The 15,494-nt window shown below is 41.4% G+C and overlaps 1 protein-coding gene across 1 annotated transcript; it reads right to left on the reverse strand.

The window, feature by feature from the left end:
• Nucleotides 1-166: 166 nt before the first annotated feature.
• On the reverse strand, nucleotides 167-13,410 carry LOC142375000 (AN1-type zinc finger protein 3 homolog). Its single transcript, XM_075458907.1, has 6 exons — nucleotides 12,877-13,410; nucleotides 9,119-9,159; nucleotides 4,987-5,178; nucleotides 1,622-1,687; nucleotides 1,375-1,545; nucleotides 167-418 (listed from the first exon to the last, which is right to left on the reverse strand). Exons 1-6 carry the CDS (start codon nucleotides 12,942-12,944, stop codon nucleotides 264-266), a joined length of 693 nt encoding a protein of 230 aa, XP_075315022.1. The 5' UTR covers nucleotides 12,945-13,410; the 3' UTR covers nucleotides 167-263.
• Nucleotides 13,411-15,494: the final 2,084 nt, after the last annotated feature.

A 15,494-nucleotide genomic window follows, 5' to 3' on the forward strand; every position in this document is an offset into this window, starting at 1 on the left:
AGAGTCCAAACAGATGCTCCAGGCAACAAATCAGGACCTCAACAGGGTGGCGTCTCGCTCAGATCCAGAATCGTTAGGTCAGATGTAGGATGTTACAACCACACCCCCTCCCCTCCTCCTCTTTTTTTTTTTTTTTACTCCCCCTCCCTCCCCCCTCCCACCCATCACCCCATTTGTCACTTCTCCTTGCTCTCCTTCCTCCTCCTCCTCTTTGTAAGCGCCTCATCTCCACATGGATGGCTGGTTGGTGGTGCTGTGGCCAATCAGGAGCATTCCTCCCCGATGCGTTGGCACGAGCGGCCCACCTTGCGGTCCAGCTTCACCATCTTGAGGACAGCCTCCTCGCGCCCACGGCCCAGATGGTCAAACAGACAGTCGTGCTGCTCGGGGAGACGATGAAGCATGCAGAACACATAGCCTGGAAGGAAAACAGAAAGAGGCCATGAGGGAGGGAGCGACCCCAAACCTGGTGCTTTCTGCTCTGTGGACAAATTATTACACCAACTGTGAACTAAAAAGACTTTTAACTTCAACAAATGTGCATTTATAGCAATGGAAATAATTAGGGCTGGGCAAGTTAACTCGTTATTATCGCGTTAACGCATTAATTGTTTAACGCCGATAGATATTTTATAGCCGGTATTTTGTCAGGTTTTCAACACGTTGGGGATCTAAACGACTACTTTCTCTCCTGAAAATGTTTCAAATGTTGCTAAAGTTTACAGAGTTTAGAGCTTAAGAGAAATCAGCTTCAGGCCGGCTGATTTCGGCTCGGGCAGGAGCGAAATGCATTGTGGGTAATCGCTCTGCATACTGAGTATGTAGTATGTAGTAGGCGGTTTCGAACACAGCCACGGAGAAGGGTACGGAACTTTTACTCGGCCATTTTCATGTTAAAGTTCTTCCAGACGGCGGAGTCGACAGAACCAAAGTCATCTGTAAACACTGCCAAGTTGAATTGTCTTCTCAGCGTAGTAGTTCCAGTCTAAAATATCACTTAAAGGCAAAACACACAACTGATAGCAGCAAGTCATTCAAGGAAACAGACAGTGGAGCGAGGCTTCTACATAAAAACTACAGAAAGATGCTGATGTTAAAAGTGTGTTTGCACAACAAATGTTATGGCACTTTCATTCATATGGCAGCACATTTAAAATAAAACTAAAAGCTAAAAGCTATACACTACTTTTGGATTCATTTTTGGATTCTGCGTACAAATGCGATTAATTGTGATTAATCAGGGAAATTTTAATCGTTGGCCAGCCCTAGAAATAATAAATAAGAAGCAATTATATTGACTAAAGTAAAGTTTGGTGCATCTTTCTACAGCCAAACTGGTGAAGTTAAAAGCAGTGGCATCTTTACGACACCGACCACAGCGACAGGAGCCCAGTTCCTGCTGCACCAACTCCAGTTTGGTTTGGCAGCGATAGCAGCGCCGGCGGTTCTTCTGTTTGGGCGTCCCGCGGGCCTCGTTGCCGCCGCCCTCCTCCTCTTCCGTCCGTGGTCGTTTCTCCGGCGTCGCCTCGCTGTCTGAGCCTGCGGCTGGAAACAAAACGGCAGGGTTAAGAGTCGGGGCTTAAACGCAGAGCTGCTGGCGTCAGGAGGAGGCTGGCCGTACCCGATTCCCGTGGACGTTTCGTGGGTGTGCAGAGTGTGCCTTTGGCTGTTTCTGTGGATGACACGCCTGCAGATGGAGAAACACAGGATGAGTGGTGCATGAGGTGAAATGACCTCCTTTCCTTGACATTAATCCATGATGAGGGGGGGAAAAAGAAAACATGGAAATGAGCAGACCACTACAGTTACTGGCAGTATTGTGCACCATGCTTAAAGTAACATCACTTGTGTCAATTTTGCGTTATCAAAAGCAGAATATATTACCTTTAGAGCTCTGAGGAGTCTTGTTGGATATGAGTTTTCCATATTACTTTAACTTGAGAGTGAAGCAGGGATTGTCAGAAATGTCAAAGCTACTATTACTTAAATTACTCAAGAGTATTCCGATGCAACTTAACCTTCCAGAAACCCCATGAAAGATCCTATTTGTAGGATGTAATGTCACCTCACCCTCCCCTACCAAGCATGTAGGGGGAACTAAAATGCACAAAAAGGTCAAACCGGTTCGGTCTAAAATAATGATTCTTGTTGTCACAGGATCCAACACAAAGGAAAATATAGTTAGGAATCACATACTGCACTTCTGCCATTAGATTAATGCAAATGTAGAGAAAAATAAGAATAAAATACGCATTTAAACACTCATTAGAGCAGCTGTAACAAAAAAGAAAAAATGAAAACAAGCCGAGAATATGAAGAAGCTCCCTTTGCTCAGTTTGACTTTTTGTGAATGGTTCTGATGTTCAGTCTGTAAAGTCGGTAGTTAAACACATGATTCTGAGACAAATGCTGCCCGGTTCCCTTCATGTTCTGTCAAACCTCCACCTGGCCCGACCAGGCTGGGGTTCGATCACAATATTCATCTGAAAAAAGGGGATTTGATACGATCTGAGCAGCACAAGTAGAATAATTCGTTCCTCTGATTGGTTCGCAGCGTCCAACTGCGCCCAGTTTGCAGTTTGGTCTGCATCTCCTGATAAAGAAAAACTGCTGATTATTTTCTGGTGATGCCTTGCAATAAGGTTCTTTGGTTCATCCTCATTGCTTTCACAGATATTTTTAGCAGCAGTTTTAAGAGGCTACGCTCTAAAAACACAGCGTATGTTACCCATCAGCACCAGGGCTGCAGACCAACTCTCTGCTGCTCTGCTGCACTCAGCTTGGTGTCTCATGGAACGGCCCCAGACCTTCTCCTGGGGCTCCTGTGTTTATTTTTTTTGTGGCAAGTCCCTCAGTGATGTGTGCTGATGGCAACCGGTTATTTATATGAGGTGCACCTTTCCCTGGGAGCTCCTACTTATATTTCTTTGTAGGACGCATTCATACCAAAGTTGCTCAATGCTTTTTGTTACGCGATTAACATTTTATGAATAAAAATAAAAAATAAAAATCTGTTTGGCACGTGTCTTTGTGGCAGGTTAACAAGGACTTTCTTTGCTTTTTTTTTGCCAATAATCCACAACATATATGTGAAATGGGTTAAGGATGAGGAATAAAGACGCAGGTAAATGTTTTGTCTTTATTTATTTATATCAATAAAGTTATTTATTGATATAAATATCCCTATATTATATATTTATTTATTTTATATATTTTTATTTAATCAAACAACCCTATTACATATGTATTTATTTTTATTTAATCAAATAACCCTACATTATATATTTATTTATTTTATTCAACCAAATAACCCAAAATACATATTTATTTATTTTATATATTTTTATTTAATCAAACAACCCTATTACATATGTATTTATTTTTATTTAATCAAATAACCCTATATTATATATTTATTTATTTTATTCAACCAAATAACCCAAAATATATATTTATTTATTTTATTTAATCACGGTACAAGCAAAATTTCTGAAAAAAAAAAAAAAAAAGTCATTAATTTGGGGGTTAGCAGTATTTCATGAATTTTTCAGGAGCTTTTAGTTTTAAAACAGCCAGCTATGCTATCAGCAAATCATTTTGGACTTTTTATTGCACCCGAGCAACAAAAACTGGTCTCTGAAATTCATAAATTTTGGCCTTTTTTTATTTTCTGTCGGCTCAGAGTCTGACGCTACTTCCGACAGTCAGCCAGGGTAATCGTTTGCCCCGCTGATGTTTGTAAGGTCTCAGCTTTGAGCTTTCAGGGCCGAGATATGCGTTACAGGCAGCATGGCCTTTTTTCTAAATGAATAATAAACTATCAATATCTCTCTTTATCTACAGTTCTAGAAGCTAGCATGCATCACTCTCAAAGAGCAGCCTATGGGTCAGTTTAAAAGCACAGACATCAGCCTAGTCAGAGGTGACGATCGACCCCTTCTGTCCCTTTGATTGGTTCTGACCACGATGTTCTTCTGTGACTTGAAAACACACACACAGATATACATTTGGAGAAAAAAAAGGAGGGGAGAGGGGGAGGGACAGACCTACGACATGTTAAGAGCACCCCTACGGCCATGAAAATAAGTCGGTCGCACTCCACAGACTCTTGGATGATGCGTTGTATGTTTTGAAGCCCTAAGGACCAAACAGCAGTTTTAACATAATAAAATGTTTATCAGCTAAAGATTTAGATCATTCCCTGACGGAGAGATTCGAGGAGGGGGAAAAAAAAGACACAAAAAAGTGGCAAAAAGAGATAATTTGGAAAGTTTTGGATCACAAAAAATAAAGACAGAATGGCCATTCGGATTTAAAACTGGATGATTTCACAGAGAAAAAGTTTATTTGTGAGGTGCTGTTTGTCCGTTTGAAAGTTACTATTGTTGCTGTGCGTCAGGAGAAAAATGCACGGACCGATCCCTTTATCTTAACTGTAATCCAACCACTGAACCATTTTAAAGATAGAAGGCTGCACACGGTCATTTGTGCTTGGACACACTGTACGAACCATAAACACATCATACTACAGCTATCTATGAGGAGCCACCGCCGATGTAGCATTGAGATCTACATCGGCCGTGAGGATCACTGCATGAAATGACGTCCTGAGCTATACAATATACTTCACATTAAACTGTGCTTCCTTGGTGTGAGCGGTTGAACATGTCAGTGCCCCATCGGCTTGTGACTGAATCCGGTCAGAGCTTTATATCCTAGGTCAGCCATGCTCTATATCTCTGTACCTTCCCACTGGATATAAGAGAAAAAGCACAGACAGGCCAGTCTTTCTTCAACATGTGGCAGACAAATAAGGTTCACGTATCAATTCTGTCACCAACACTTGCTCTTAATATCTTGCCAAATCTTTAAAAGTAATGCCAAGTTTCACCAACCCCTTATGATGTTTTTTTTTTTAGTTTTTTTTACCCCATATGCCATAAACAAAGCCCATGGCGAGGGTAAACACGGGCATATCGATCTTACCTTCCCTCATGCTGGAAAACATAGGCGAGGGTTCTTCGACTGGCGGCTGCTCAGTGTTAGAGGGCAACGACAACGATAGGGATTGGCTACTGTTACTGCTCGTCTCGCTACTGAAAACAGATGATTGGCTACTTCCAGTGCTTTGGATTGGCTTGGAGGTGCAGTTCTCCTCTGGCGGCTTATTCTGGACATCTGTGGAAAAGGACAGCAAGAAAGGGAGTAGAGAAGAAGGTGTAAATACGGCCGGGGGGTAGCGCAGATTCAAAGAGAGAAGGAAGAAATAAAGGAAAGAGAGATGACGTAAACGGCGTGCAAACACTGAAATCTGGACGAAAACACCTATTTAAGACTTATTTCTTCTCATTTATGAAGCTTAAAGCCTGCAGAGTGTTTAAACATTGGCTGTTTTTAACCTGTGTGCAGTTTCCCAAAATAACATCCCTGGGTTCCTTATGGCCATCTCCGTCCAGTACTTTGTTCATGTTTAGCAGACCTTAAACTTGCTGAAAAGGTAACTACTGAATTTGGTTAAAAGCCCTTTTCACACTGCCTGTTAACGGTGTGACTAATGCAACTTTTTAAAAAAAAAATATCGTATCCTCTGCGTAATTGCTTAGGCAGATGGGTAGAGCCCAAGGATGATGAGCCACTGATACACCTCTGAAATGGCAAGAGAAGGAGTCACAGAGCCAAGATGGCGAGTGTTTCGTAAAGGTGTGATCAGACCAAAGGCGAGCCTGCATGGGCGGAGTAATTACATATGATGTCAATGAAAAGACACTGACAAGCTAGCTGGCACAGTGGAACGTAGCATTCTTAGCAACATTGCTGAATGCAAGCACACACTGATACAGCGCTGAATATCCTCAGCGATCAGTTTCTTAATTAATTTTTTATTAGGGGTGGACAATGATTCAAAGTTTTAATCTAATTAATCACATGATTTCCCTGATTAATCACGATTAATCGCATTTGTACGCAGAATCCAAAAATGAATCCAAAAGTAGTGTATAGCTTTTAGCATTTAGTTTTATTTTAAATGTGCTGCCATATGAATGAAAGTGCCATAACATTTGCTGTGCAAACACACTTTTAACATCAGCATCTTTCTGTAGTTTTTATGTAGAAGCCTCGCTCCACTGTCTGTTTCCTTGAATGACTTGCTGCTATCAGTTGTGTGTTTTGCCTTTAAGTGATATTTTAGACTGGAACTACTACGCTGAGAAGACAATTCAACTTGGCAGTGTTTACAGATGACTTTGGTTCTGTCGACTCCGCCATCTGGAAGAACTTTAAAATGAAAATGGCCGAGTAAAAGTTCCGTACCCTTCTCCATGTTTGGTGGATCCGCCGATTACTTTCTTTTCCAGCAACAGATTTTTACAAAATAAAAGCCTGTGAGCAACAGGCGCCCCATGTACAGAGGCTATAGTTCTCGCTGCAGCTATCCCCGGTTTGAGTCCTGCATCAGACAGCCCTGTGCTGCGTGTCGTTCCCCCTCTCTCAGCCCTCTGCTTCCTGTCTCTCTGAACTTTCCTATCCATTAAATGTACAAAAGCCCTAAAAATGTTTTCGTTTTTAAATTAAATATCTTTTTTTTTTTAAATAAAAAAATAAAATAAAACCTGCATTAATGCGCAAAAAATATTTATCAGCGTTAAATAATTAATGCGTTGACACGATAATAATGAGTTAACTTGCCCAGCCCTATTTTTTATTAAATGACCGGGTCACTGAGTACACTTCAATGTTGATCCGTTTCATGTCAGTCCCGAAAGTGGAGCTCAATGTAAGTTAATTAGCATGTTTATAATTAGCATATCAACACACACAGCAATCACAGTAGCCATGTCTTAACTCTGTAGCTATATTTATGCAATTCAAGGCCCACACGGCACATATTACAGTCACGTGTTCCAGTGAGGAAGATGATGCTAGCTACAACACGCTGCGTTATATATTATGCACTTAAGGTTTTAAATGTCACAGTTTTGCTTCTCCAGTGTTACAGTAAATATAATAATGAATGTCTAGAATTAAAACATCTTTATCTTGTCCATCCATCCAGCCATTATCTTCCACTTATTCAAAGTCGGGCTGCAGAGGCAACAGGTCGAGGAGGGAAATTTAGTTTATTATTTTGTTTTAAAAAATGCTCTAGTGTCTGAATGTGCCTCTTTTAAAAGAACATCATAAGTAAAGACCTTTAACACACTTCCTGTGTGTAGACTGAAACTGTGGGCTTTAGGAAAATCAAAGTATCAGACTGGGATGTCCCTCGTTTGCATTATGAGGATGACCAAAGGACAGCAGTAGCTTTCCAAGGATGCTTTCTTTGCAGTGATACGGTGTGAGCACTGTGAGAAGAAGGGTTCATGTAACCTCAAATTAGGAGCATTCAGATCAAAATCAAACCATCCAAAGTCAAAATACACGACACCATACACACCTTTTCTTTTCCGTCAGTTTAAAGAAAATGAATTGACATGTTTGGAGAAAAATTCTATAAGAATTTCTAGATCCAGCTTGCAGTAATAATTATCATTGGATTTAGAAAATTAGGTTTATAATGACAATATTAAGATGTCCTACTGTTTTTTTTTCTATTTTAAAAAGACCCAACAGTTTAAACCTATAGATTAATCAGTAAAAGTAACCACTGTTTGCATCAACTCCATGCCCATTCCTTCATTTATTCTGCATTATAAACACTAACCCTCTATCCTATTAGATACCTCTAAACATGCTTAAAACCAGAGGATTTTTTTTGGATTGTAAACTACTCAAAACTGCATTAGCACATGTTTGTGCTGGCTTTAACAACTAGAGCATGAGATAGCGAGAGAAAGGCAAGATCACCTTGGACAACTGGGCTGCACTTTGGACTTTTCTATCTCAGAATTTATGGAACCGTGCAGATATGGTCTTCATACTTTCCCCTGAAGCGAGGGTGAGGGAGGTCAGCCTAGATTGTTCACATGTGGGCTAACCCACTTCTGCTCAGCCTCCGTGCTCCTGTGCATCGAGTCTATTCTCAGCACAACTGTTGTCTCTGATGCTCGACTCAGAGCCGGGGCCCTTAGGTCCTCGCTGTCTGCCGCACTCAGTGGTTGCCATGGCCACCGACAGGTCTGCAGTGCACCTTCAACACATCCACCTGAAGCAGCCTGGAGGAGTCGCTGGGAAAACTTCTACATCGCTTCACACTTCAGACTTTAATTGGGTGTTTTTTTTTCTTGGAGATGCACTTTCGTACAGCTGAAAAACAAACCTGTGGACATCTGAGAGCTTTCCACACAGACAAAAATAAATGCATTTTCTGCATCCACAGCCGAGTCTGGCCTTTAAACGCACTTTCACATGAGTTTTTACGCAAGCCTCCATCTGTTTACTCCACGGTTTGACACATTGTATTACTGTTATACTCCAAAACTAACTTCTTAGCATCTTTAGCATTCGTAAGTGAAATCAGCTGGAAAACGTTGCCTCAACCTGCTGCTGGCTGTCAGAGAGAATGATTCTGCATGCCAAGAAGCAACTTAGAATAAAAACAAACGTGCAACCATTTCACCCACTGATGCGAGACCCAACCAGCTGCATGCAAACCTGACGCAGACACAGGGGACCCGAATTGCACCCGTGCGTGCATGTATTTGAGTCGCTGTAGTAAAATCCTTCGACTTTGTAGCTAAGCAACAGCTGTGCAGAACCACTGGAGACCGGTGATGTACAGATTTGCTGAAATTTTAAATGCATACAAGAGAAATCGGCTTGCTTTTCAGTTGGCGGGTCTTAATAACGAGGGACCTGAAAGTCACGGCATTCTCTTTCAAGAAAATATGAGCATTCAAGAACAGGGACAACTGGCAACCTGCCAAAGCAAACAGTTAGTTTCCCAATGACAGTATCAGCTGGGCTAAAGGGAGCTAAAGACGAGTCTGCCGTGTGATCCAGGGAGAGTTTGCCACCATCAAAAATATATCATTAAAGATTCAGACTCAGGGAATACAGTGACACTGTGTCATCCATTTTATTACTTCTTTTTTAAAGAGATGAGAGTCATCAAGTTCCTCAAAATGAAGTCCTTTTTCCATTTTAGAAACCAAGTATTGAGGAAAACAAAACGACTTACCAGCAAAACATTTGGAGCATAGGTTCCTGGTTTTACTGGACCTGAGAAAATAGGAGAAATGTAAGTGTTACTAAGCACTCCTAACATCAAGAAGCTCTGATCATCACAACAACGTCCATGAAAAACAGAATTCCAACTCTCTGATTTCGGGCTTGCTGCCACTGATTTCATCACAACCAGTTTCATGCAGTTAGAGACAAAAAACGTCATCCGTCAAGCAAAAGCAATCTATCCGTTATATTACATATAACATCTTTCCGCAGGTAAAAAGCTCGTTATCGCGTCATATCTGGCTGTGGGCTCAGGTTCAGCAGCGAGGACACGTCTCAGCGAGGTAACATCAGGTTCAACCGGGGTTTTTCTGCTCCGCAAGCTTAGGTTTCAAGATAAGAGATCAGCACGTGGACAGCGTCTTGCATGTCCCCGAGTCAGAGAACGTCTTAACCGTTTCACTGGGGAGTGAGAGATGTCTCAGCAACGGAACGTGCTTATGTTCCCGTTGACTTTTAAAGATTAAGAACTCCTTCTAAAAATCCTGACCATAAAAGTCTTCCTTACGGTTTTCCTCAAACTGCTGAGTGAGCAAACAGCTCATCGATGTTCACATCTCACAAACTAATCTTTTTTTTTTTTTTTTTAAACCGATTTAAAGCCTGGAAAGCAGAAAATTAACTTGCACATTCACAACAAGCCCACAGACCAGATCGTCTTCATGTTTCTTCTTTATTTGCTGCAAAGAGCATGAAAGAAACAACAGTTTTGTCTCAGACATAAGACACAAACTTCCTGACCCGCCACAGCACGATACATCTGTGGCAACTTCATCTAAAATTATAAAATGCATCTCATAGAGTGCACACCATAAATCAACAGATCTATTTGTGCCTCAATGACTGGTCAGAATATTATTTTACACATTCACAACGTCTGAATTCTTTCTTGCTTTGACTACAGCGACTGTGATCAGTGCTCAGGATTGTCCACCCGATGCCAGTCGTGCCCTTTGGTAGTTAGTTAAACCAGAAGATAACCATGGTACAGAACCATGACTGCATGCCTGCGTACCATCACCTTTAAATATGCAAAGATTTGTCCACAATAGGTACAAATTCTCATCTGAAGCGGTTGTGCTGTGAGGATTTAACCAAATGTGCTGACAGAGGGCAAAGCATGGGTGTCTAAAGGTTCGGGTTTCACAGGTCAGAACTCCGTCCTATGCAATCCTTCTGTCTGTCACCAGTTTCATCAGTGCATAGTAGCACAGCCCACTCAGACAGCTGAAGAAAAACAGATTAAGCTACCAGCTTTGTGATTAACAGAAATAAAACCTCCTCACACAGCTTCATGCGTGTCCCCCCCCCAATGAAAAAGATTGGTTCGTCTCATCATTTTAACGCCATTTTTAGTCATTAAAGTTTCAAACTGGGAGAAATATTTAAACCGACCGAAACTGTAAATCCACCGCGTGTCTCCGGGTTTTCTCTGTGGACGGTGGGGCATTTGCTTCAGGCCCATCTTTCGCTCAACTTCTGGGCCCCTCTACAACTACAATATGTCAGACTGAACCATTCCTGTCAGCTGTAAGTCCTCTCAATAGTCCACCAGCTGGAAGTTGGTAGGGTTTTCCAATCATTCTTCAAACAGGAGCTGTTGGTACACAGACGCTTTTAGGCTTCAGGAAGGGAGCGAATGTTTGTCACCTGTTCAAGTCACTGTATTTGTGAGTCATCCATAAATATTTCAGAGGATATGTCACCAAGGATGCTTGCAATGGAAGATAGATTTTCATAAAAACATAAGAAAATTCAAAAATTCCCTTTTAGAAGCGATAATAAACAGAGCAGAGGTCACTGACCAGAAATTTCCAAGCATATTTAGTCCAAGTTTACTCTTAAAGTCAGTCCTCCTGTCCTAATGCACTACAAGTGCACAGGCAAGCTTTTAGCCTTTTCCATCAACATTTCCCTGTGAGCAACTTTAAAATGGACCTGAAAAGACATTAACAGAAACAAGTGAGCTAAAATTACCCGTTTTAGTCTCTGTTTGACAGAAACATCTCAATATTACAGGACAAATCAGGAAAAATCTCACAAGAAACATGCAACAGCTGTTCCATCACAAGTCAAAAGTAGAGAATGAACAGTAAAAATAAATGACGCTGTCAAAGCTGAGCTTAAAGAGAGTGTGGCTGTGTGTGGTGCTTATGGGCAGTCGATGTCTTACCTGCTTTAAACAGCAGTCGGAGCGCTCAGTTTCAAATCTGAGAGCTAAAGAGAACCTTCTGATAATCCAAACAGAGAGAGTGCCCCGACTGCCATTTAAGAGGCTTGTTTGCATGACACTAGAATTTAAAAAATTCATTATTGTGTAATTCAGACTCAAACTGGCTCAGAAGCTCTGCCGGTGCCAAACAGAAGACGCTGGTACAGAGAAAAAGCAGAAGCCCAAAACAAGAACAACCACATGGGATAAGGGGAAAAACAGCAGAAGAAACATCCAGCTCATCACTTCACATGACGCCGATTTGTCATCAGGTGAACTGTTAGTTTTGCTCCATTACGAAACAAACAGCTGGACAAACTTTGATCAAAATAAATAAATGAATAAATAAAACTGATTCCCTTCCACACAAATATACAACTGGAATATCCCTTTAAAACAGCCTTAATATTTCAGTCACAAAGATTTGTTTAAACCAAGTTAGACAGTTTTGGGAAGCTGTACTGCACAATAACGAGTTAAACTTCTCTGAAGAGGTTTCCGAGAGGCCTTGACTTTCAGTGACATGTGTCAGGGGCAGCAAGCCGCCCCAGGCAGGTGTTATTCTGAGGGCAGGTGTTATTCTGAGGGCAGGCATGCTGAGCCATTAACACGCCACCATTCATGTCACCTGACATTGACAGGTGGACCCTGGTGTCCAACTGGACACCACAAAAAGAGGGCAATTGGGGGCTAAAGCAGAAGGAGGCTTGCTTTGGTTATCAAATGGCAAGTCACATGACAAGGTTGTCCTGATAATAACAGCGGTGTTATCTTCCTGCAGGTTTCCACCCTAAAACCATCATTACCAAGAGGGAGTTGTGGTGTTTCTGAGAGGCAGAATGCTGAAATATTACATGTCATCGTCTCCCGCAATGATGTAATTTGCAGAACAAGCGATTAGTTATGTGTATTTGTCAAATCTTACACAAATGTGGCATGTTTTTTTTTTTTTTTTTCCCCGATGGGGTAATATAGAAGAGATCAGTGAATCACATCCGGTATGCAACACACATCCACCACTTTGACAAGCCCGAATGTAAAGGGGCGTAGAAATAAGTTAAAACAGCTTTTTACCCACCTATCATTCAGAGGAATAAAACAAAAGTACGAGCCGGTGTTCTACATTTGCTTTATTTTCGATAGGAATCTGGAGCACGTTTAAAAAGGAACCTGCTTAGCAATAAATCATTTTCTCTCTCGGGTACGTCATCTCCTGGGTTCACAAATTGCCTTAAAACACGATGTAGCGTGTCTAAAAATAAAAGCCACGTCCTGTGGGGGGCTTCGTTTGGGTTTATAATTCAAACAATTCGAGGAAATTTAGCTACATTTCCAAGAAAGAAGGTTTATTTAATAGTTAAATTCCCAACCCCCCACCCGTCGGCCTACACGATAGAACAACAACAATGGGTTTGAACCCGCTGAGTACATTTCGTCCGGATTTCAGTTGAACATAATCAGGTTTAAACTAGTTTATATCGGGGTTTAACACTTACCCCCAAAATCCACAGGGACACCTGGGGGGTAGAGTCGAAGATTTGCTTCGTTCACTTGTGTCTCCCATGACTTCCAACACAAAAAAAAAAAAAAAAAAAAAAGCCGATATGGAAACGCGAGGCTGGGGGATGAGTCCGGGGCCTGCTCCTTCAATGGGGAAAACGATCCAACGTTCAAGTTACAAAACGCCTACAATGTCCTTTTTTTCCCTTCGGAGTCCTCAAGCTGGCGAAGAAGGGTGGCGAAGTCGATCCGTTTGGGCCAGAAACCCTCCGTTTCAGTGAAATAAAATGTCAGGAAACAGGAAAAAATTGAACGGTAGTCAAAGCAATCAGCTGGACGCTCGGACGTTACGAACGACGAACGGAAAGAGGGGGGCGTCCCAGCGTTTTACTGAGCAGTAAAACCCTTAAAATGACCACCGGCTGTCTGTTAATACAGATAAAACACTATTAGGGCGACGTTAAATACGTGGGAGGGTGCGATAAAAAAGAAAAAATAAATAAATTAAGGCCTTCCCCCTTTCAACAGTTTCAGCACCACCCCTATTCACACGTTGCTGGTATGAAGTAGGCTGAGCCGGAAACGCGTCCATCAAACCAGAAATGTCAATATTGCCCAACGAAAGAAAAGTCCGAACAGTGCAACAAACTGACACGATAGCAAACATTTACATGTACACACAGAGAGAAGCATTTTTTCATTTTGTTGGATTTATTTATGAAGGTATAAAGCGAGAATGTGGGAGTTTTAGCCCGACTTTGATGATTGGATTCAGTGTAATCTGTTTAACTGATTACAGTGGAGACAAACCAAGAGAGAAGCCTTTCATCAACAAAAGACAGACAACTTGATTGGGACTGCATGCCATTCTCTATCAGTTTGAATAGAAAGCTGATATATTTTGCTTCCAAGCAGCCAGACGTTACTGTGATCTTCTAAAGTGGGCTGAAGTAATATTTTCTCCAGGCTTTCTAAAACTATTTCAAAGTTTTTAGCTGCTTTTTCACCAATTTTCAGTCTAGTCTTTGCACCTGATACTTTTTAGAGGGATAGGATTTGTCTTTGTTAGGCCCCTTGATGCTGACTAATGACTCATATAAGCATAAAAAGGTATCCAACTCATAACAGACAGCTTAGCAAGGAGCTTTGTTATTAACAGCTTGTTACAAAGATACTTAATATGTTTCCATTTCTTTAGCTGCATCTTTAAAAAAACAAAAAATACCAAAGAAGAAATAAAATAACAGAACCTGAGATTTTCCATCTGTTTTTTGTTTAGTTACCAATTAAAATAAGTTGATAGAAATGGTAAAAATAAAATTACATTCTTGATCCGGCCTTCATGTCGTTGCATTTTACTTCCTAAAAAAACAGAGATTTTTTTGCAATCCTTTGAAATGGTTTTCAGCAATAGTTCTCCAGCTTTCTGAAGGTCTTTCAAAGTTTTTCTTTGAACATTTTCTGCTTTTTCACTCATTTTTAATTCAGTCCTTGTACCTCACCTTCAGAGGAATGTGCTTTTCTTGTAAATCTCTCACCACTGACCTTAGAATCATTTGAGTATAAAAAAGGCCAGAGAACCAGTTATAAACTGTTTGCATTACTTTAGTGAAAACAGCAAAGATAACACAGTGTGACAGACAGAAAACAGGATTTCTGCAGCAACAAGGTGATTCCCAAAGAGCTGTTAGCTGAAAACTTGGCATATCTCAGCATGGTGTGCAGTGTGTCCTTAAAACATTTGAGGAAACTGGACAAGTGGAGGACAGAAGAAGAAGTGTCAGGCCTAAAGAACTATCTCCAGCAGATGAACAGGATCTGAAAGTGATGTCCTTAAGAAAGAGGAAAACATCCAGCAAAGACCTGACACAGGAGCTGAGAGATGCATCTGGACCTTCAGCTGATCCATCTGCTGTTGGCCCAAGCCTCATCAGAAATGGGCTTCATGGAAGGGTGGCTGTCAGGAAGCCGTTCTTAAGGAAGGGAAACAGGGAGAAAAGGCTGAGCTGTGCCAAAGGACACAAGAAGTGGGCTGAAAATCAGTGGCAGCAGGTCTGATGGAGGGATGAATCCTCCCCAGAGCCCGGAGCTCAACATTACTGAAACAGTGTGGGATCATGTTGGCAGAGAACGCAACAAAAGGCAGCCCACATCCAAAGAAGAGCTTTGGGATGATCCTTCAAGAAGCCTGGAGAACTATTCCTGAAGACTCCTTAAAGAAAGGACAGAAAGCTCGTCTGAGAGGGTTCAGGCTGTGCTGGAGGATAAAGGAGCTCAGAGCAGATATTCACTTTAAAGCTGCTTAGAACTGAACATCGTTTTTGCCTTGTCGTCTGTACCTGCATTTATGTTTACACCTATTCCTATAAATACATACAATATGTAGTATAGGGTCTTAAAACTTCTCCACAGTACTCTATGTGGTTTCCACACGATCCTGATGAAAGAAATACAAAAAACGATGCAGATCTGGAGGTCAATACAGTCAGTAAACCAAGACAGTGAGCTAGATGAACACTAATAAGCAGAGAGGAGCAGCATCTTATCTGAAATCTAATATCAAATACTGGCATCAACGCCACACTGGAAAAAATGCCCCTCCAAAAATAAGTAA

This window comes from Odontesthes bonariensis, chromosome 24 (genome assembly GCF_027942865.1).
Source record: "Odontesthes bonariensis isolate fOdoBon6 chromosome 24, fOdoBon6.hap1, whole genome shotgun sequence".
NCBI lineage: Eukaryota > Metazoa > Chordata > Actinopteri > Atheriniformes > Atherinopsidae > Odontesthes > Odontesthes bonariensis.